Source organism: Pomacea canaliculata, linkage group LG5 (genome assembly GCF_003073045.1).
Source record: "Pomacea canaliculata isolate SZHN2017 linkage group LG5, ASM307304v1, whole genome shotgun sequence".
Classification (NCBI taxonomy): Eukaryota; Metazoa; Mollusca; class Gastropoda; order Architaenioglossa; family Ampullariidae; genus Pomacea; species Pomacea canaliculata.
The window spans coordinates 33,605,946-33,626,560 of NC_037594.1; the positions used below are offsets into that span (position 1 = coordinate 33,605,946).

Genomic DNA, 20,615 nt, shown 5'->3' on the forward strand with positions numbered 1-20,615 from the left:
GGATGCTATTCTTAGATTTTTTCAGAATGATGACATATCAAGCTATTTGTTATTCTCAATTTACCAGCACGAAATCACAAGAAGATAGCCTAACTGAAGGCTAGACTGCAGAAGAGGTTTTCCATACATTCGGAGAAAGGAGACTGACCATCATGGTCCATGCACAGGTAAATCTACAATAAATAACTGACTCGCGAAACCAGCAATCAAGTCAGTTAATCAATCAAGCAATCAATGAAACAAGCCATTAGATCAGGCAATCAGTCCGTCCTTTTCTCATACATGACATCAACACATTATAAGGATCTCCAGTTATTACTATGGAAACAGAAATGTTTTGCATGGCCGGTCCTCTCACATGCTAACCTCGCGCTACCTCGCCCTTAACTCCCCGCGGTAGCAACGTGTGCGCGGTATGGCCGGGTGGGTGTGTGGGGGAGGGTAGAGAGAGAGAGAAAGACTGGGGGCGTAAAAGAAGTACACTATAAAGGACGGGTGAGGTGGTTCTCGGCCACTAGAACACGACCAGCCAGTCTGCTACTGCCAACTGGCAAACAGCTTCCATCGGGGATCAAACACTCGGCCAGATTCTTTAGCGGCTTCAAACATTTTCTCCGATCGGGCAATTCCTCCGCGGCTCTGCAGACGAAAGAGTGTGGGCAGAGATACAAAGAAGAATTGGAAAAGACGAGAAAAAGAGAAGAAAAGGGAAAGAGTGTTATCTTTGGTATCTTTGTACTGCTACCATTAAGGCCACGAGTTGAAGAACAGACAAGAAATTACAGAAGTTTGCAGCTGAGCTCTGAAAGATTAGAAATAAAAGATAACGAGCCAAAAGAGGAAAAAAGCTTTGAAAAACCAACTCAAGATGAAAATGGGATACTGTCTGCTTGGAGCCTTGTCACTCGTCTGTCTCCTTCTGGCCATCACAGTGGTACCTGTGTCATCGAGACCAATGAGTAAGTAGAATAGTGTTGCTTCTGGAAGTTTCGCTCCCTTCTTTTCTCACAAAGTTGTTTAGGTGTTCACACTAAAAAATAGTTTACCTTTTCTTTCAAATTTTTCTGCCATTTTCCAGTTGGCTGCTAGCTTAAAGGTTAAATTATACAAAGACTGCTGTTACACGATTAACTCGGTTTGTTAAGACAAACTAATGTAGAAGAATGGGCGCATCACTGTCTAAGTTCAAGGAAAGTTACAGTTTGGGACACACTTTAATTTTCAGGTATAGAAACCGTTCTGTGGCGTGCCACGTGATTTCTTTTGAAAATAATACAAGGTTTTTTGGCGAAATGAATAAAACTAGATGTATAATTATTGAGACAAATCACAATTTATTTAAAAGATTCTTTCTTTGCCAATAATACTTTTATCCTGCCAAATGTTTATCAGCAGGCACTCAAGTATTTCGTTTTTGAACCTGATAGTTATAGATCATATACATATAGTTTTTTTATTTTAAAAGTCTTGTTCTTATTAATGCACAAATAAATGCTTCTTGAACTCTGTATGACACCGCTTGGAAATCGGTTCTGGAATAATGAATAAAAAGCTATGAAGGGTCTTTTTTACTGATGGTGATCATCCACCTGCCATTGAGTGGACATCATCATGGTGGAAACTTCTGGCCATCAGACCTTTGTCTTATTTTCCCTGGACCAACAGTCTAGCTCCTTGGCTACACGAGGGCTATTCGTGTCTTCTACTCTGATAGTCCAAGATCTCTGATGTTACATAAAGTAGGATACTCCCCTAGTTGAACATTTGATTGTGAATTGAGCTATACATCTTTCCGAAGATACCTCAGCCTAGTGGTCAGTGTGCTGGACTGTGGGCTGGTTTGAGGCCTGCTCATGCCTATGTCTGAGAAATTTGCCCTTTCAACCAGAAATCGTCTGTAAGAATGAGTTTTTGATTCCTAACGGAAAGTACATTGTTAGTCCGTACCTTCATGTCATACCTACCCTTGGGTAACCCCTGCAGTCACTAGACACATTACTTTTACCAAAAAGGCAAAACTGGGGTTACGGTTATTCTTGGGTAATGCCAATCAAACAGCGTCTGACTGAAATGTTTGACAAGAAGAGTGTTCTGTGGTGTTGTAACATTTGTACTGTGTGTACTGACCTGGTCTTGATGCAATGGCTCACACAGCTTGCCAGTATTTTAAAGTCTGGGAAGGTATTTCTGTGAGTTTCACAAATACACGCATAAGACGCCCACTGTTGACCGTTTGTACGGTCTTGGATCCACATCGTCTTTGACCTGTCTCCAGGGTTGAGCGCCCAGAGATTTCACTAGATATTCCTATTTACTCCCCTTTCGTCTACCATCTGGGCAAAATTCATTACAAGTAAGATCATTTTTCTATTAAATAAGCCTTACGATGATTTTTCCCTTTAGGGATATTGAAGTGTATAGAGAAAACCACCGCCGGGTACAGGTGTCACGTCCAGCGATTGCGCTGAGACAAGATCTGAATGCAGGACCATAATATCCACACAACGACAATTCAATGGCTGACTATGTGCAGGACAGGCCAAACTTTAAGCTGGTTATGGGGTTTTCCAAGCGTGACCCACGCAGACGGCTAACCTTTAACATTTCTTCTTCGAAATCGGATGCACTAACCACACGACGGTAGAACCCCTTGAGAGTAAAAGAAAAGTAAAAAGTAAAAAAAACTTCGTCTGACTTATCACAGTACATTATTTCTAATGTTTTTGTTTTCCATCTTCTTGATATCTAAAGGAAAGAAATATTTTGCCACCGTAGACTTTCAATCTGGAATTTAGACGACAATATATTAGTTTGGGAGTTACTGATAAAATAATAGGTTTCATATATAAGTGGAATAAACAAGTAGATATAACAATGTTTCTAAGTTCGTTAAGTTTGGTCTGAATAGTCGACTTAAGAACGGACAACTTTAGCTTACTTTCAAGACCTTACATGCATGCCAGCCAACTGAGATTGTTTTAAAAGCCACAAACTTGGGCCGACATTAGTCCATCTAAAGACCTTCCATGCAAACCAGCCCCGGTGGTTCTCTAGAAGTAAGATCAGAGTGTTCGTCAGCAGTTCGGCTCCACGAAGTTCTGAGTAAATTTGTTCCAGCTTCCTAGCCTTGTAATCTGACCCCACAAAGACCCGGGCCCTCGCTGTCCGTCTCTAGTCGTAAACTATCGTCTGCAAACTTCTGTGGCCAAAATATTTACCATGCACTTTGTACTTTTTTGTTGGTGGGAGAAGAAATTAGTGAATTCCAGTTGCGAATCGTGATAGAAATCTAAGAGGTTTTTTTACGTATTTAATTTCTCTTAGTTTTTGTTTTTTCGTTATTTTCTTCCGTCTTTCCTTTTCTTCGCTTGTTTTTTTCATTCTTCTTGCATGATTTGTGTTATTCAAATGTTTCATTGTACAAAATAGAATTAACAGAGAAGAGATTTAAAGAATAATGAAGATAAGAGGGAAAAATGAAAAAATAAAAGAAGAATCATAAAGAAAATAAGTAAAAATAGAAACAAAAAGTAAAAGGTATAAATTAAATAGAGAAAGCAGGCAGAAAGAAAGGCGACGACAAATGTTGTGACAAAACAGTTAACATTTTATGATCCTAGACTGGTGTCAGTCTATTATATCATTGGCTGACTAGAATGTGTGGTGACTGGCTTCCCATTGCCGTGAGATTTGACTGTGAACTGTTCACTGTGTCTGCAAGATGTGCACTACCTCCAGTGACACCTTCATGCAACTGGTCACTGCCTGTGTAAGATCTGTCACAAACAATGACAACTTCGTGCAATCGGTCTGATATCTGTGGGGTTCTGTCTATAGAAAGCAGAAACATTCTTCTTGCCGTTACTTGAGTGTTTGCCTTCCCTCACTCTGACCTAGACCCTTTCCTTCAGTGAATGTTGACTGATGTTTGTCTCTCAGGCAGTTGCAAAAATATTTCTGTGATCTGTATTTTATACACTTCAGCTGATCCATTGCATAAAACTTATTCTTTAGAACTGTGTAGAGCTAATATTTTTCTCATGTAATTTATCAAGCTAAAAGACTGATGGTCTTTTTCGAGTATAAAAGGAAATGGTAAACCGTCGTGCTTCGACCCGAATGCCAGAATCAAGTTATTGCACACTGCAGCTGCCATTGGTGATGTCGCCTCTTGGACACTTGAGCCTTGAGATCACGTCAATATTAAAAAACGAACTGAATCACTATTGATCTTTATCATTATTATGATTAAATGAAGAGAAACTAAAAAAAAGTGAAGAACTAAGCATCGAACTTCTGCTCTCTGTTGGGACAAGTGATGCTTGGATTTTTGGGGTCCTTGATGACCTTTTTGGCATGTAATCTGGCCATAGAAGCAGGGCACAAATATTTGTTTTCGCACGACGGAAATAAAACCGTTTATCGCCAGAAAACATGATTGCTATGTATGAGTGTCAAAATCAGTTAATATTCAAAATATTTCTCATCAGATACATAAATACAATTAACTTTTTAAACACTTAGTGTGTTATAAATAGAATATTGGAGGGAAGAGTTAATCTACTTGTTCTTTCCTTTCCTCCTTTGTCAGTTTGTTTCGATTGCTTGTTTGCTTGTTTTCTCGAAGGAAACAGAGAGTTACCGTTTATTATGGACAGATTGAGAAACTTGTTGAGTGTCGTTTCGAATCGAATTGGGAGAAGGAATAATGAAACTTCTTATTTCTGCACGCATTTGCGAAAAACGTCGGCCTCTCAAACAAGGAATTTTTTGGAAGAAAAGAGCCCGATGCCGAAATTAAATAAATTCCTTTTCATTTTGCCGAACTTGATGAATGCCTTGGAGTGGCCCGCCCTTGGTGATAGTGTGAGACCACGAGTGTCATCTTCAGTTCACTGGCGAAGAAAACTTAATCTCCCGAAGCGGTTTGGTGGTCGATGGAAGAAGGACGATTGATCTGTGACTTCGTCCTGTCCAGCCCCTTGGTATGGTACACAGCTACAAGAGATTGTCATGCAATGCGCAGCAGGTCTAAGGTTCCATTTCTCGTTTTTCCCGGCGGAAGTGACGTTGCACGCAACTCTGATGGGGTGAGGTAGGGGTGGAGTAGAGACTCGTTCTGAATGTATTTCTTTTCCGAATACAAAATGTTGTATACCGCGCAAAAACTACCCTTGAACCCAGCTGCGTCCTTCCCTGACCCCACACCCACCCTACTCCTGTACTCGGGATTAACTTTGCCAATGATGTTCAACTCTAACCTATTTGATGAAAGAGAAATGTTGTATGATCACAGTCTGCGAACAAGACTATTTTTTTACATAATCGGGAAAAAAACTCTCTCAGTTCTTCGATGTTTAATTTAGTATAATTACTTTTCTCCGAATAGGGAATCAGACTTGTTTTTCTCTCATACTCAAAGTGATTTCCGATTGATGTTTGTCTCCGTAATGAAAAGCGAGAAACCACTTTTTTCTTGAATAAATTGCGGTACACGATATTAACTAACCCTGCCTCACAGAAACAGATTTACACACAATTCCCAGTAGTTTTTAAAAACGTTTAGGAGGTTCCGGAAAGACAAGAAAAGAGATGCATTATGGAAGGAGTGTCACATTCTCTCTACATTTCTCTGATCACCGATTTGTGACCGCCTCCCGTATGAAGACACACACACAGACACCTGTATCTTTGTTGATTAACTTCCATAGAACCGTGAAAACTTTAGAAACAAAGGGTTAGTTGATTAATGGGCATTAATGTCTTTCCTGGAGTCGGAAACCAATCAGATCCTTTTACTACCTTTGTGCCTCTGCAGAATAGTCTTGGAAATACGGTTTTTCAGTTCATTGTTCAGACCCATAGCTAGAGGAGAAAGAAATACAAAGAAAAAAAGAAAAATCGAAAAGAGAAGAAAAAATAATTGAAGAATTGAAGAAAGGAAGGAAAGAAGGGCAATGAATAAATGACAGAGGGAAGGGAGGGAGAAAAGTAGAAAATTTAAAAGTTGGAAGATTAGGCGAATATTTCAAAAATTATTCATTTCTGACAAGATGCGAAAAAAGAACATCTGCTTTACAAATAAACATGGTTTCGTTAATACTTTTATTACTTTGAAAGCTATTGATTGCTATGTTTACAAGACTTGGGACTTAATCTCATTGATTGGGGACATTGTTTGTTGTAAGAAGTTATATTTTACTGGAAACCTCATGGCCACAATATTAGACATCAAAAGAAGGATTGCTGAAAAAAGTTAAAATAGAAAAGAAGAACAATAACCCTTTTCACGAACTCCATTCTCAAAGAGGGGTTTAAGATATACTTCACATAGATTCCCATAGCGGCAAATTGTTCTTCTAATTTATACAATGATTGACTCATAATACGCTAAAAAGCAGAATTATCGAAACTTTAATATCGGCACAAAGTATAATTGAACTTTACAAACACGACATCTGAGAATCTTGATTTGCATGCTAGTCAGAGGAGACAAAAATGCAGTTAGGTCCAGTAATTATAATGGAGTTCAATGGGAGTTGCTGGAGGCTCGAGAACTGCGAATTTCATTATTTCTCTCGATTTCTTCGTCTTTAATATAAATTCCGTTATCCTTCGGCTATCTGCAATGCTACATCTCTTGAGAAAATTGCTAGTTCGACTTATATTGCAGTCAAAGCCATAAAATTACAAATAGCATTACAATCTACCCAAAAGGTGAGCAATCTCTGACCTCGTCAGGTCAACCTGCGGTGAAACCTCAACACCTTCTTATTACAATTCTCTTGGTTTTGAACTGACAGCTAAATGTTAAAACTGAAACAGGTCTGTAGGCTACAGAGAAAAAGATAAGTGTTCAACTCATTGGTAAGTGAGAAAAATGTCCGTTGAAAAACCCTGATTGACTCGTTCTAAAGTGTGGAGCACGTCCCGCCCTGTCACGCCCACTAATTTTTGAAAGCTCTCGCGTTGATTACGCAAGCCATGGGAAGTGGTTCAATAACACTAAAGTGGCTCAGATGTGTCTTAAACTTTTTACGATCTGAACTGTTGTTGTTGTTGCTGCTGCTGATCCAGTGCGACACTGATCCTGCCGGAAATTAGTAACTTGATAGTAACTTACGTTAATTAAAGACCGGCAGTTCAGTTAGGAAAGTCAATCATGACACGTGCAATCTGGTCTAATGCTAAAAAAAATCAACCGCCATTATTAAAACAATAAAAACAAATGGCGGCGTGGATTTCCCAACTCTAAGGATAGGCGTCACGTGACCATGTGACTTCACCATGCCAACACCCGACATAAAAGCAGTTCACGTGAGTCTTCTGCTCCTGGTCTATTCCTTGGATCCTCATTCCTTGGCACGTAGGCAACGAGCTCACCACGCCTTCCTGTGAGTGCAAAGCGAGACCTGCTGAGATTTGTTTTCGCTAATTTATTCTTCAACTTGCGCAAGCTCTCGCCTTCCGAGGGAAGGGTTGCTGCTTGTGGAGGGTCACGATGACAGATAAGTCTGACAGAGACGAAACTAGTTTGAGATCAGACGATGAAGATGGTTGTGCAAAACTATCAATCTTTGTAAAATTCACGCAATCAGTAAAAGAAAAAAAATCTGGACTGAGTTCTTGGACATTAAATAGGTGCGGAAAGAACAGAACAAATTATAGTTTGGACTCACAGTAACAATGTCTCTTTTATTCTCTCTGTCTCTCTCTTTCTCTCTCTCTCTCACACACATATCAAACTCACACACGTATCGCAAGATGACTTCATTATTCTTCTTTTCTGAGTAAATGATTGCCATAAAGAGCCAAACTGTAATCATATTCTCTCTCTTTTTTTCTTTCACCCTTTTATTCTCGCTCTCTTGCTCTCTCAGGCACTTGTCGCCAGATTATGGTCGACAAGCAGGTTGTGACCTCCTGCACTTAGAGCACCAGACAGGACACGCAGACGCGCCGCCACCGACAAATAAAATTTGTCATTTAGTCAGCAAGACGGTGCCTTTCCGTCTCACAGTATTAGTCGAGGTAGAAGTGCCTACATCGCTTATCAGGTCAAATAATCATTAACGGGGAAACTTTGAACTTCCGGAAACTTCATTAACTGAATCACAAATTATTGTCCCTTTTATGCTGTTAAGCAGTAATTATAGACAGCCTGGGAGTGCAAATTAGATGACTGTTCTGAACAAATAAGGGCTGATATAATTTGACCATGATGACCACTCCATTATATTATATCTAGTACATTAGCATGGCCAAGGACTAAATTATTAAGGTGTGTATAGTATAAGCTCTCGTATGCTTTAAGGATTGTTGTGGGAAATGTTCCATCGGGATTACTTTACCCTGTATATAGTTATTTCCACAATTTTGTCATCTTTCTGACAGAAGATTCGCTTTGAATGGGAAACAGCTCACAGCTCAAGCTATTAAATGTAAAAAAATGACACTTCGAATTCATCACAAGTGTAGTTTATAAAACAATTGATTTTCAACAGCTGATGAGTAGAAGAAGTCTTATACTTGTCTTATATTTGCCACAACTCAGTCTTAGTAGACTTCCACAACATGCCAAAGACACTGTGTTTACAGTAACCAGAAATTTCAATTCATTGAAGTAGCTTTATTGAATTAAAATGCAGCAGCTGTTGACTTCTGTCTGTGAGTAGTCATAGCCATTACAGAGAGTGAGGTAGGAGGAGTGTTGCAGGCGACCAGAGCGAGAGAAAAGAAGAGAAGCTGGAACTAATCCGGAAACATTGTCAGAGTCTTCACTAGGATGTGATACTCACTTCACTCTTATCCTAGGAAAGGATTTTACTCAGTCCTCAGTAAGAAGTAGAAAAGATAGCTTGCGACATTCAAACTCATTTGGAAAATCTTATTTGTTATTTTCAATAATTAATGAACGAAATGGACCCTAACGAAAAACTAATAGCAGGCTTTCGATATTTACAATTTTTAGATGTCTTAATCAGATCCGCCCTAAGTCTTCTGTCATTGGCCACAAATGGCGGACGTTACTCAGAAGGACATGATTCACATCATCAGGTAATTTTAACAGCTGTCAAGCTCAAGGACGAACATCTGAAGTCACCTGAAGCAGCCTCCACTTAGCTCAGCTTTTATGTCAAGAAGATAGCTATCATCTCTTCTGAGAAATCGTCATTACTGTCTGTGCCTAGTATGTGTCTTGTTGGTTTTCTCTTTGCTTCCATATAAACTTGGACTGTCAACCGAATCAACCTTGCTCATTTGTATATGTGTGTGTTTGCGTGTGTGTGTGTGTGTGTGTGTGTGTGTGTGTGTGTGTGTGTGTGTGTGTGTGTGTGTGTGTGTGTGTGTGTGTGTGACCGCCTGTCTGTCTCTGTGCGCGCCCATGTGTTACAGGGGAAGTCACGTGTGAGGCAGGCTGGACACCATTGGCCGGCGCGTGCTGGATGGCCATGCCTGAGCTCATCTTTGCGCAAGGGGTGGACGTGGCGGAGACGTTCTGCCAAATGCAAAACTCAAAACTCTACTTCTCAGACTCAGCAGCTTTATGTTTCAAGACAGGTAATGTCACATTCTGCTATAGTTATGAGGATGCTTGTTCTTTAAAGTATGGTGTGCAGAGCGATGTGTGTGTGTGTGTTATTTCTCTAGTTATTTTTATCCGTGATTCGCAGTACAGCACACCCACCCTGTTTACCATTTAAATGTACCCTATCCTTAACTGTACTTTCGTATGCCTAACACTAGCACGTATTCTCTCTCTCTCTCTCTCTCTCTCTCTCTCTCTCTCTCTTATATATATATTCTTGCACATATTCCTTGATATGAACTAATCAGTGTCAATAAATGATTAAAGTTGAAAGGTCTCGCACATATTCACTCATGCATGCACATGCGCACACACACAAACACACATATAACACAGGCACACGTTTGCACATGAAGAGGAGAAGTGGTAAACTAAGTGGTCAGACCGCTGGTGTCAGAACAAAGAGGCTGGCTGGGTGGTTCGATACCCGAGTAGCGCATAAAACTTCCACCAGTCGACTCAGCTGGCGGGAATGAGTAGCTGACTCCATAGTGGGTTGGGAAAAGGTCCGATAGCAAGGGGAGAGGAGAAGGGCACCATCCTCACTTAAAGCTAACCCTGAGAAAAGCCAGGTCTCTCACATCTCAGACCCCAACGACCTCAGAAATTTAGGGGACGACCTGTAACTTCACCTTCCACACGAATGCTCAAAATACACATAAAAAATCCTTTACATTTTTTTCTTTTTTGTTCCCAACTGGCAAGAACATCACAACAATTTGCCTCGAGCTTGTTGGTTGTAACGATTTAGCTAATTCACCTGTATACTATCTGTTAAGACATTTTCGGATCCGGACACAGTGTATCTCTAGCCTTCCCTTCCCCACGCCTTGTCTCTTACTATTTTGAAAGCAACAAATATCAAAATACGATGTCTCGTCTCAACTATAGGACGTGATCAGTTTTCTCTCCTGATCCACCCTGAAATTTGAACTCCAAACATTTCTACCCATGACCTTAAGCAAAGTGGAAAATTAGAAACTACTTCCCAAGTACCTTACATACGATCTTAAACTGGTGTTTAGTTTGAATGTCATTTGACTAGAATGTTTTAACATTTTCAGGTAACAGCAATTACGATTCAGTGGGCCAAATGGAAACAGCGATTAAAAAGCGAGGTGAGTTCTCACGAGATCTCGCAGACGTTTACAGACAGAAAACACTGGCCAACAACGATGTCTGACGACTGCATATAACAATCATCTTTAACAACTGACTCCTTTCAAAGGCTTCTATCACTGCAGTTCATGACTAGAAAAATAAGACATCGATCGAGGGAAATAAATTTCCCAAGAGTTGTGCCATTGATTTTGTGCTGACAACTTTTATTCAAAATATTCATAGAAGCAATGGTCAGAAAATCCAGTATCAACACACAACAAGAAGCAAATGCTTTTTTACATTTTAGGATTCACTGGTCAATAGACCCGGTATTTTAACTTCTTGAAGTAACAAGAACCAGTATTTACATACTAAAGGAATATGAACAAGATGCATCTATTCCACTAAGAAAAACTGATAGCTAAAGAGCCTTAGTCACATCCTGATATATTTGAATGTTTTCTCGTCACGACACGTTCTTACATTTTTGTCAGAAAAAAGAAGTTATTTCTTTTCTTTTTCTTTCTCTTTGTTTTAGTTTTCTTTCCTTTTTTTAATTTTATTTTATTCTCGACGGCAAGCGAAAAAAAGGAATGCGCTTAAAAGCTGCCACAAAACCTCATTCTTTTAAAAGCAAAATAAAGCCAAATAGCCTTTTCTAAACTGCTTAGAGCTCTGAGGGCTGAACATCATCTCAAAAAGTTCATTTTTATTGAGAGTAAAATCGAAAACAGTAACACGATTCGCCCACTTTGGACATCCATATTATGTTGTGACTAAAGCTATCAAAGGATCAAGATTCTAGTTTTGTTGTTGTGTTTTTTTTGCAGAGCACTTCTGATACGGAAATATCGGTAGTGCTCCCGCATACTAAATTTCTTATTGTATTTTGTTTTATTTCAAACGTACATATAATTCTGTTTTTGTTTTTGTTGTGTATTTTTGAAAATAACTACATCGAAGTGTGAGGACGGAGGAATGGTACATTTCCACAATCTTCTTTGGGAAAGCACAAAAGAGGCTTTAGCTGTTAAATGTGTACATTATGTTTCTTTAGATTCTGTTGTGTACCAGAATCAGAATTTTGAGATCACGCATTATTTTTTTAATAACAGTCGGCTGCGTGTCCTTATTTTTGGAGACAAAACTAACATCTACCACCAGCTCGGACCGGCTTAAACACTTCTAAGCACCCAAAAATAACACATACACACTGATGATGCTGATGATGCTGATGATGATGATGATGATGATGCATTATATTGCAGTTATGGGCAACATAGGATTTTGACTTCCGTCTTCGGGAGAAAGAGCGCCATCTGCCCGCCTTTGCTGCCCAAACAAATGCAGGTGTTGAAAGCATCTCTGACATCTCATCTTCATTCTCTGCCTTCTTGTGGATGCACGTCATGGCCTGTGAGTGAAAGTACGGCCATTTCGTGGTTGGCGGCCTTCCCGAGATCCTCTGCCGTGACTGTCACAGAGGGCGCCGACACCTGACCGTTGGTATCGTCTCGTCCTCATGTCGACCGACAATAACTGGCTCTTAACTGAACACACTGCTGTTCAGTAGCTGTCTGTCATCTTTTAAAGTTTGGATTTTTGTACTTTCTCGTCCAAGCAAGCAGTCTGTACTTTAGTTATCAGAGGTTCATTAAAATGCAGGTCTTTTCTTTGTATTTCTAGAAGGTAGTGTTCCAGTTTTCAGTCTAACAATGGGTATGGCAGTACAGTCAAGTTTATTTAAATTACCTGATAATCTAGTTCATTTTTAACCTGACTTTCTGAACTAAACACGTCCCTATACCCTCATTTACTTGTTTTACTCGGCCTCTCCGGTGGGCTTTCCTCACAGTTTTGTTCTTTTTGTTTCATGCATGTAGAATTTTTTAGTAGTAGTAGTAGTAGTAGTAGTAGTAGTAGTAGTAGTAGTAGTAGTAGTAGTAGTAGTAAATCTTGACAAGTAGTTGAAGACGTCACCTTGACCTCCACGTGTATTCCTTAGAAGGCAATATTCTTTGTTATTAAAGTTAAGGTTTCTAACTTTCTAGGCTTCTGTTCCCTTATGAGGCTTCGATCCTTACTACATTGAACTGACAGATGTGTGCCCAGGAAACTCATTCAAAACAAAACTTCAGACCAAGCATTTAAACTAACTTTTGTCCATCAAGCTTTGACTGCCAGATTTTTCTTCTTTATTTTGAAGCTATGTGGTTGTGTTTACATATTAGTTGCTATGTTTTTGCCTCTGTATGCCCAACATGCTTATTTTGAATTTATATTTGTACATTTGTGTCTGTTTTGCTTACAGTAGAGGACTGTGCCTACTTTAATGTGGGAAAGGGTGAAGTAGACATACACATCTACTTAATATTAAATATGCATTTCTCGCTTTCACTTTGTATTATGACACGGTGGTCGTGGACAAACCAGTCTTGTGCAATTACATTGGTATGAAATAAAGTTATGGGCCGAATTGTTTCTGTTATGGTCTCTTGTCTAAACAATTTTGTGAGCATACTAAAAATGAATTCTATCTCTTGTTTACAAACTTTTGCATGCGAAGAAACAAACGCTGAAGGAGTGACTCACATCGAAGGCACATCTAGTGAAGTAGTTGCAGATGTTGAGGAGGAAAATGTGTCTTCTACAGTGTGGTATTCAGTGAGACAGGCAAACAGACAGACAGGAAGTTGTTATTGTTATTATTGTTGTTGTTATTGTTGTTATTGTTGTTGTTATTATTAATGAGGATTTGATTTGTTTAGCGTCTTCCCAAAGATTATCTCAAAGAGTTTTACATAAATCATACATAAACTAAATCACTTACAACCACACACCCCTATTCGCATATAACAGACGCTCACTTTCACAACATACACTCACTCATACACAAAGTACACATCGAGAGCACAAAGGCACAGATTAGAGTTTTAGTTGCATCAGTGGTGAGATAATGAGAAATGGTGCTGATCTTACGATGTTAATTCAAATAACATCATGGTCTGCGTAAAAGTATAGAATGATCAACATTATCAAAGGCAGCTGACAAGTCTAACAATGCCAGAAAGGACACTTTGTCATCGTCAGCACGGAGGAGTAGATCGTTTACAGCTTCCACAATGAATGATATAAATCCACATTGTCCCTTACCGCGCTATGGAACCTTTCTAAAGTACATCTTTACATAAAAACAGGATAAAAATAATACAAATAAAAGTTTTGTCAGAAGGACAATTAAATTCAACACTTTATTATCTTGCACTCATTCCACCCCAGACACTAACCCTATCTTAAGCCCTAACCGTGTTGATTAACTACATGAAACCCGAATCAAAACGACAAACCTGATAAGAAGAAGTGTTTCGTTTATTTTGTTTGATTTTACCTCTCACGAGGTTGAATGGAGATTTCGCCCATTTGGTTATTCCACCACAAACAACATTCGACAAACATCACAGCCTTCATAAAAAATTAATTTCGTGTAATCTTCTGAGCCTCACAATGAAATCTTAGTTTTAAGATTGTCCCGAAATCCTCTTTCTCTCTCTCTAACAAATTGAAAAACGCCATAGTGGAGGAAGAATTTATTGCGGGGACAAAACACAAACATATAAATGCACATTCCCAGATCAGAGCCACACAAACGACTTTGAACTACGCTGTAGTAAAGAAGGTTGTTTGAAAAATATATTTACAGCAATTTGTGAGTGAGTTGATTGTGGTTATACAGTATCGCTAAAGACATGAGGGAATGGGTGAAGTAAAAGGCAATATTACGAGACACATTAGCATATCCACAGAAGGAACGAAAAAAGTACAGATAAAAAGACTGAGGAATAGGATGGAGGGCTGGAGGCAGAAATAAGGTCCAGCAGACGACGACAGACAGACCGACCGAAGGAAGAAGCGACTCAGATGCAGACTACCATCAACAAAGAGCATGCACACACACGCACGCAGTCGCACCTGCACTTGCAGCGGACAAATTTATTTGTGGAAATGCACTTCGTGTAAATCTAGATTCTGCTTTGGGCGTCCTGAAGTTCAGGACCATTGGGATGTGTTTAGGCCTAACTCCCATGCTCCCTTGTGACTCATGCTTATTTCAAACTACTTGGCTCTGCCACCCTCTATCAGTACTATGTGTTTTCTTACTTCGTTTGGATTGAGGTGTAATGATTAGTTAACAAATAATTCTCAGTCACATTAATAGAATGACTCGACTCTTTAATAGTTAAAAGGCTATTGTCTTTCTTTGTCCTCTGTGTTCGTGTTCGGCATGAGTTGTGGACATTGTGTTGCATTGGTAAGTGGGGTGGCTGCGTGAGTGCGTGAGTGCGTGAGTGCGTGACACATGCATTTTATGAGTGAATTTATATTAGTGTGTTTGTCTGCCTGCCTGTATATCCTTAACCACCATCCTGCAAACTCCCAAGATCCTGACGCATCTTTTGCTGGACATATAGTTAGTATTCGTTTTTGAGGCCGACTACAGAAAATACACACAGTGCTCTAGGTTTGTTTGTTTTGCTTTTTTGCAGGCGTAGAACTGAAGAACGATCTGCTCACAAATGTAATATTTCAAGGTGGCTTTGGCAAAAGCGACCAGTCACGATGGTTGTAGTTGTTCAGCCATCACTTCTCGTGGTACCAGAATCGCGCCATCTGGCGAGCTCTTTGCTAATGCTGCTGGCGACATGAAAGGTGGTTTCGTTCTTCAGATGTTCCTGAGTAAGGGTCAATAAGGGTCACTGACCTTGTCACCTGCTGTAGTGAACAGAATCTGTCATCAAGCTTCGGACTCTCCGGGGTGGATGGTGATGGTGGTATTGGAGACGAGAGGAGGGGTGGCGACGTGGAGCTGGACTGCCCGCTGTTGCTCTCACGCTGTGGCGGCTGGTAGATGTAGTCCTGGATGTTGGGGAGTCCTCGGACCACGCATGCGCTCAGGGCACTCCTGTACAGACTCATGTCTGTGGCATCGTACCTGCAGATTAGTCACAAAACACCTGGTCAGAGCCATTAGAAAGTAATAAGAATAATAATAATAATAATAATCATAATAATAATAATAATAATAATAATAATAATAATAATAATAATAATAATAATAATATAATAATAAAAAGTTGATTTATATAACACTTTATACCACCATCAAAGGCAGGATCTAAGTGCTTTACAAAAAAACTGTGGGTATCTCAATCTTTTTTGTTTGTTTAGCAAAGTCTGCGATCCTCCGTAAACGAATGAATCCCAGAGGGAAAAATTTTAGTTTGCTTTTCATTTGCCTTTAGACCACACACACAAATGTATAATGTATATATCTTGACACCTCTGTGTGTGTGTGTGTGTGTTTGTGAGCGTGCGCGTAAATATTCCCTTAAATAGTTTTACCACTCAAATTATGTATCTTTTATCGCCGGCAAATATTAAAAGGCCTTTTAACTTAAACTGAGGAATTTTTTTTCTTCTCACTTCACTTCTTTAGCCTACTCTTTCATATGTGGGCGTGCGTTTGTGACAGATCATTGGTCAAACTTGCATATGACGTAACACGCACTGCGCGCGCAGTCTGTCTCCTCGCGAGATTTCGTGGAAAGCTTTAATTAAGTTAATTGTCACATACTTAAATGTCACACGAGTTCTTGTTAAGTCCCATCGACGTGTTGTAGCTCAGTTCACTAATCAAACACATTGGTAGAAATCTTCCAGACCTTGGTAACGCCAAAGCTTTGTCAGACATGAAGAAGCAGATCAAGTCCGACTAATGTTGAGAGAAGAACTTAAGTCGCCATAAATCAGGCTGGCAATGGCCTGCACTTCTGTGCTTCGTGCTTCTACGTGTACTTGTATGTGTCTAGGAATTCACGTGCGTAGGTGTTACCCAGTGTGCACCACGTGGGTACGTAGGCATATGATCCTGTGCGTCTACAGACGTACCTGTATCAGAAATGAAGACAGAGGACAGAGCAGGGTCTGGGAAAGGTGGACTGAATTGGAAATGTACGTGCTTTGGAAAGAGATGTAAACTAAACTACTAATTACCTCTCTTTTCCTCCATTCTGGTGGCCTCCCTGCACAATCGTTAAATCCTTAGCCCTGCATTTCTCGGAGGTTTTGTTCTAACACCACCTTTCCGCACATTTTAATGACCAACCCTTCCGACGCTGTTTGGAATTTTCAGATGTTCTCCCTTTACTGTCTCTACATTTCAAGCCTTTAAATCCGTCCTAAAAACCAATCTCTTTAAGAATCATTGTGCATTAAGAGTGTTGCTCCAATCGCTCCTTAATGTACTGTTATTGTCATACTATTACCTGTTTGCTGACAATTATATTTATTGCATCTTCGGTTCGGGGCCTTTCATGTGTAGCACACTGAGCTCCTATTTATATGGAAAGATGTGCTATACAATTAAGATTATTAGTAGTAGTACTGTTCACTTTTTAATCCTCTTTTTAGAGATAATTGGTAGGTCTGTATTGAAACCCATGAGGCTTGTTTTATTTTACAATTATTTGTTTTCTCATTTTGTTCTGTTTTCTCATTTTGTTCTGTTTTTTCATTTTGTTCTGTTTTTTCATTAGTACATTTGCTCTGCTCTTGCTCTTTAATTTCACTTCTTCTCGCATATGGCATGAATGCAGGCGCATGTTTACTTGTATCTGCTCATGACAAGACATGACATGGTGCCACCCTTGGGCTTACAACGGTTCCGTTACATGGCGGCCATGCCAGTCTCCTGGAGGTCCTCTGCCATGAACACCGCATCAACGGTTCGGGCACATCCTAATGTCTGCTTCAGCCCCACGGGAAGAGTAGAAAGCTGACCGAAATGTTTATCGGACCCCAAAAGCTTCTAACATCAATGGGAGCTGGGTGAACGGATGTCTGAGGTTTAATACCAGCTAACGAATTGACTTTTCTTCTTCATTGTAGGGTCGACATGAATGCCTTAAAGTGGAGTCTCTAGAATCTGATGGCAAGTGGATCTTCTCTCGCTAACGCTGCTTTCAACAATTACGAGCCCGCAAAATCTCACTTCTTTTTTAATCTTTTCTAATGAGCGACCTAGTGCAGTAAAATAGAGGGAGGACCGGGCTTTAATAATGAGCAGAAAAACTACAGCTATCCAGACTCCTTTGACTTCACTGCACCGCATGACAGATGAGGTCCCACAAGGACACATCATGGACTCGACAATTACACTGTTCGGGCGAGCTGCAAATTGCTGTTCGTCTTGAACTGCCCGACCTTTCTTCACTTTGGCTGATGACCGAATCAACGTAATGGCACGTTCACTGAAGCGAAGCGTTTTCCGCAAAGTTTGATGCACCTGTGATACAGTGAGGCGTTGTCTACCTTTTTGTTTCAGAAAATTGAATACAACTGCGTCGTGAACATAAAAGCTATTCACTTAAAGTGTGCGAAATGTGCGTGGTACGTCATGAGACAAAAACATAACAAACAGAGTACATGTACCTTTTGAAAGACCATTTGACTGTAGCTCTCAATGCATTGAAAAACTTCTGTGTCAGACTTTGTGTATGCCTGCATGCGTGTGCATGAGTGCACTCACCATTCATCGGCGTTGATGTCGTAACACTCGACGTTGAAGATCGTTGTCACTCCGTTGAATCCTCCAATAGCGAACAGCATGTCATCGATGATCTTTTTGTATGTAATAATAATAGAAGAAAATAATAAGCAACTGCTACCACCACTGACATCTGGCACGAATCTCATGAGTCAAATGGTGACACTCAAATGCAAATTAGAACTGAAAAAAAAAACAGCAACACTCTCTTTTTAAAAAAATTCACCAAGAGATTTAAATTCAGATACACTGTCAGAGAAGAAGCCCACACAACTAAGACGGTGTGAAAGCGAGCAAAGAATACAGTATTGATGAGCAAAAAAAAAGGCAGAGCAGCTTAAGTGTCTAAAAGCCATTGCCATGAACTCTTTCAACAGTCCACATCAAAATTGTGTTTTGAGATGACAGAGGCCATTCAGTGGCGGTCCTCTGAAGATCTGACTGCTGCCTTTCTTTATGTTTATCTGTTTCTACCTTCATGCATCTCTCGCTCGCTGTGACACACCCACACACTGACTGATGCACATGACACGTAATATGGATGCATTAAAAGAGAAAAACGGAGAGATAATCTACCCACACAACACATAAACATATAACAACGAAACACATAAACGTATTCCACAGGGTATACCTCCGTAGCGAAGTTGCTCCGTGGACTGTACATCTCGGGATAGGGTCCACTGGCGGGTCTGGGGGCAGTAGCGTTCCCCGTGTTCATGCGTGTGATGCCGTTGAAGCCGCCCAGCGCGTAGATACACCCGTGGTAGGCGATGACGCCGATACCCGACCGACGGTTGCGCATAGGATTGAGCAACGTCCACTGGCGCGTGTCGGGGTCGTACATCTCCGCGGAGCTGAGACACTCTGACCGTTGAAGCCTCCACACGATGTAGATCCCTTACCTGAAAAATATGTTGACTTTACAATGTTTTTTTTGTTTTGTTTTTGTTTGATTGTTTTTGTTTGTTGTTTGTTTCGTTTGTTTTTGTTTTTGTTCTTCAAGTTTTGCCCCAAATCATGGATTTAACCATTAACGGATTTAACCTTCTACTGCATGAATGCCCAAGGGCACTTAATCAATTAACAATAGGTAGAAAAAAAATATGTCAAATGCATAGAGCAGCAGCTATTTCACAGAATTAAGATGGAACTGATCTCCAGCTCATTTTCAGACCTACAAAGTCAGAATTAATCAGTTGATAAATGCACATATCAATTACGCAAAAGATATCCCTCTCAGCTTCCTGAGATCAGAAGATCACGTGACTCAGGAAAGAGCAAGACAGACATGCAGAGTCTGCGTCTGTTTTTTGTTCTTCTTTTTGTTGTGGTTGGCATGCGTCTGTTTACTCAGCTCAACCTTAAACCATACATTTCCCCTCTTCCAGCTTCTCTTTTCTATTCCTTTCCATGAGAGAAAGTGGAGGACTGAGTGGTTAGAGGCTGACGACCGAACCGAGAGAAAAAGCAGTCGATATCATCCCCTTGCTCCATTTGATCCCTCCGTTGGTATTGAGTACGTGGGGGTATCTCCCCCTCCCCTATCCCCTCCTCCTCTCTCTATCATCATCATCCATCATCATATCATCTCATCTACATCAACTCGCTATCTAGTAGCTCATACGAGTTCGGCACGTGTCGGCCAGAGGAACAACTATATGGAAGTCAACATGAAAATCCTACTTCAAATGAAGCTCTCTTTAAATTCACGCAACACACCTGTTTGCTGCAACTTGATATTTTTGCGCATACCGAATGGCAGCGCACGCTGCTCCCGAGCGGGGTGGTGGGTAAGGATGCAAGGAAGGGGTGGGGAAGTATGTTACCTGCCCTCTCACTTCAGACAGATTTAGGTTCGATCCTCAAAATGAGTTCTTTCTTCAGATCGGCTATCGAATGAGTCAGGCTGTCATGAATGTTGTGTCGTGATTATGTGAGTGCGATGCGCGGTGTGTGCGTGTGTGGGTCGTTGTGTCGCGTGTTCGACGAGCCTAGATGTGTTGGTGGTGCGTGCACTCTGGGCTCGTACGCGTGGTGTGGCGTGTGAATTTACTGCGTGATTAGCACAAATACCTCAGATCCTTACTCGTGTCGTCAGCCTGATTACATATAGTGACAAAATCGTTCCTTGTAGCTATTTAAGTTCGTTTTATCTTCTGCGCTATTACGTTAAGATTGACTCACTTTTAAATTTTTTTCAGTTTTATTTTGTTTGTCGTTCGCTGTTCGTATTCACGTGCTCAATTGACACGTAATCCTGACATCTCTGAAAAAGAAAGTGCCATTCGTACGTTTGATGAATGGTTTATAGCTTCAAAG

General features: G+C 40.4%; 2 protein-coding genes across 2 annotated transcripts; one reads left to right on the plus strand and one right to left on the minus strand.

Moving 5' to 3' along the window:
* The first annotated feature begins 485 nt into the window (after positions 1 to 485).
* On the plus strand, positions 486 to 13,164 carry LOC112565266. The gene is made up of 4 exons (XM_025240630.1): positions 486 to 959; positions 9,397 to 9,561; positions 10,654 to 10,707; positions 11,959 to 13,164. The coding sequence occupies exons 1-4, from the start codon at positions 869 to 871 to the stop codon at positions 11,979 to 11,981; spliced, it is 333 nt and encodes a 110-aa protein (XP_025096415.1). The 5' UTR covers positions 486 to 868; the 3' UTR covers positions 11,982 to 13,164.
* A 1,101-nt stretch (positions 13,165 to 14,265) lies between these two features.
* On the minus strand, positions 14,266 to 18,961 carry LOC112565418. The gene is made up of 3 exons (XM_025240864.1): positions 18,928 to 18,961; positions 18,276 to 18,367; positions 14,266 to 15,680 (listed from the first exon to the last, which is right to left on the minus strand). Exons 1-3 carry the CDS (start codon positions 18,958 to 18,960, stop codon positions 15,374 to 15,376), a joined length of 432 nt encoding a protein of 143 aa, XP_025096649.1. The 5' UTR covers position 18,961; the 3' UTR covers positions 14,266 to 15,373.
* Between the last annotated feature and the right edge of the window lie 1,654 nt (positions 18,962 to 20,615).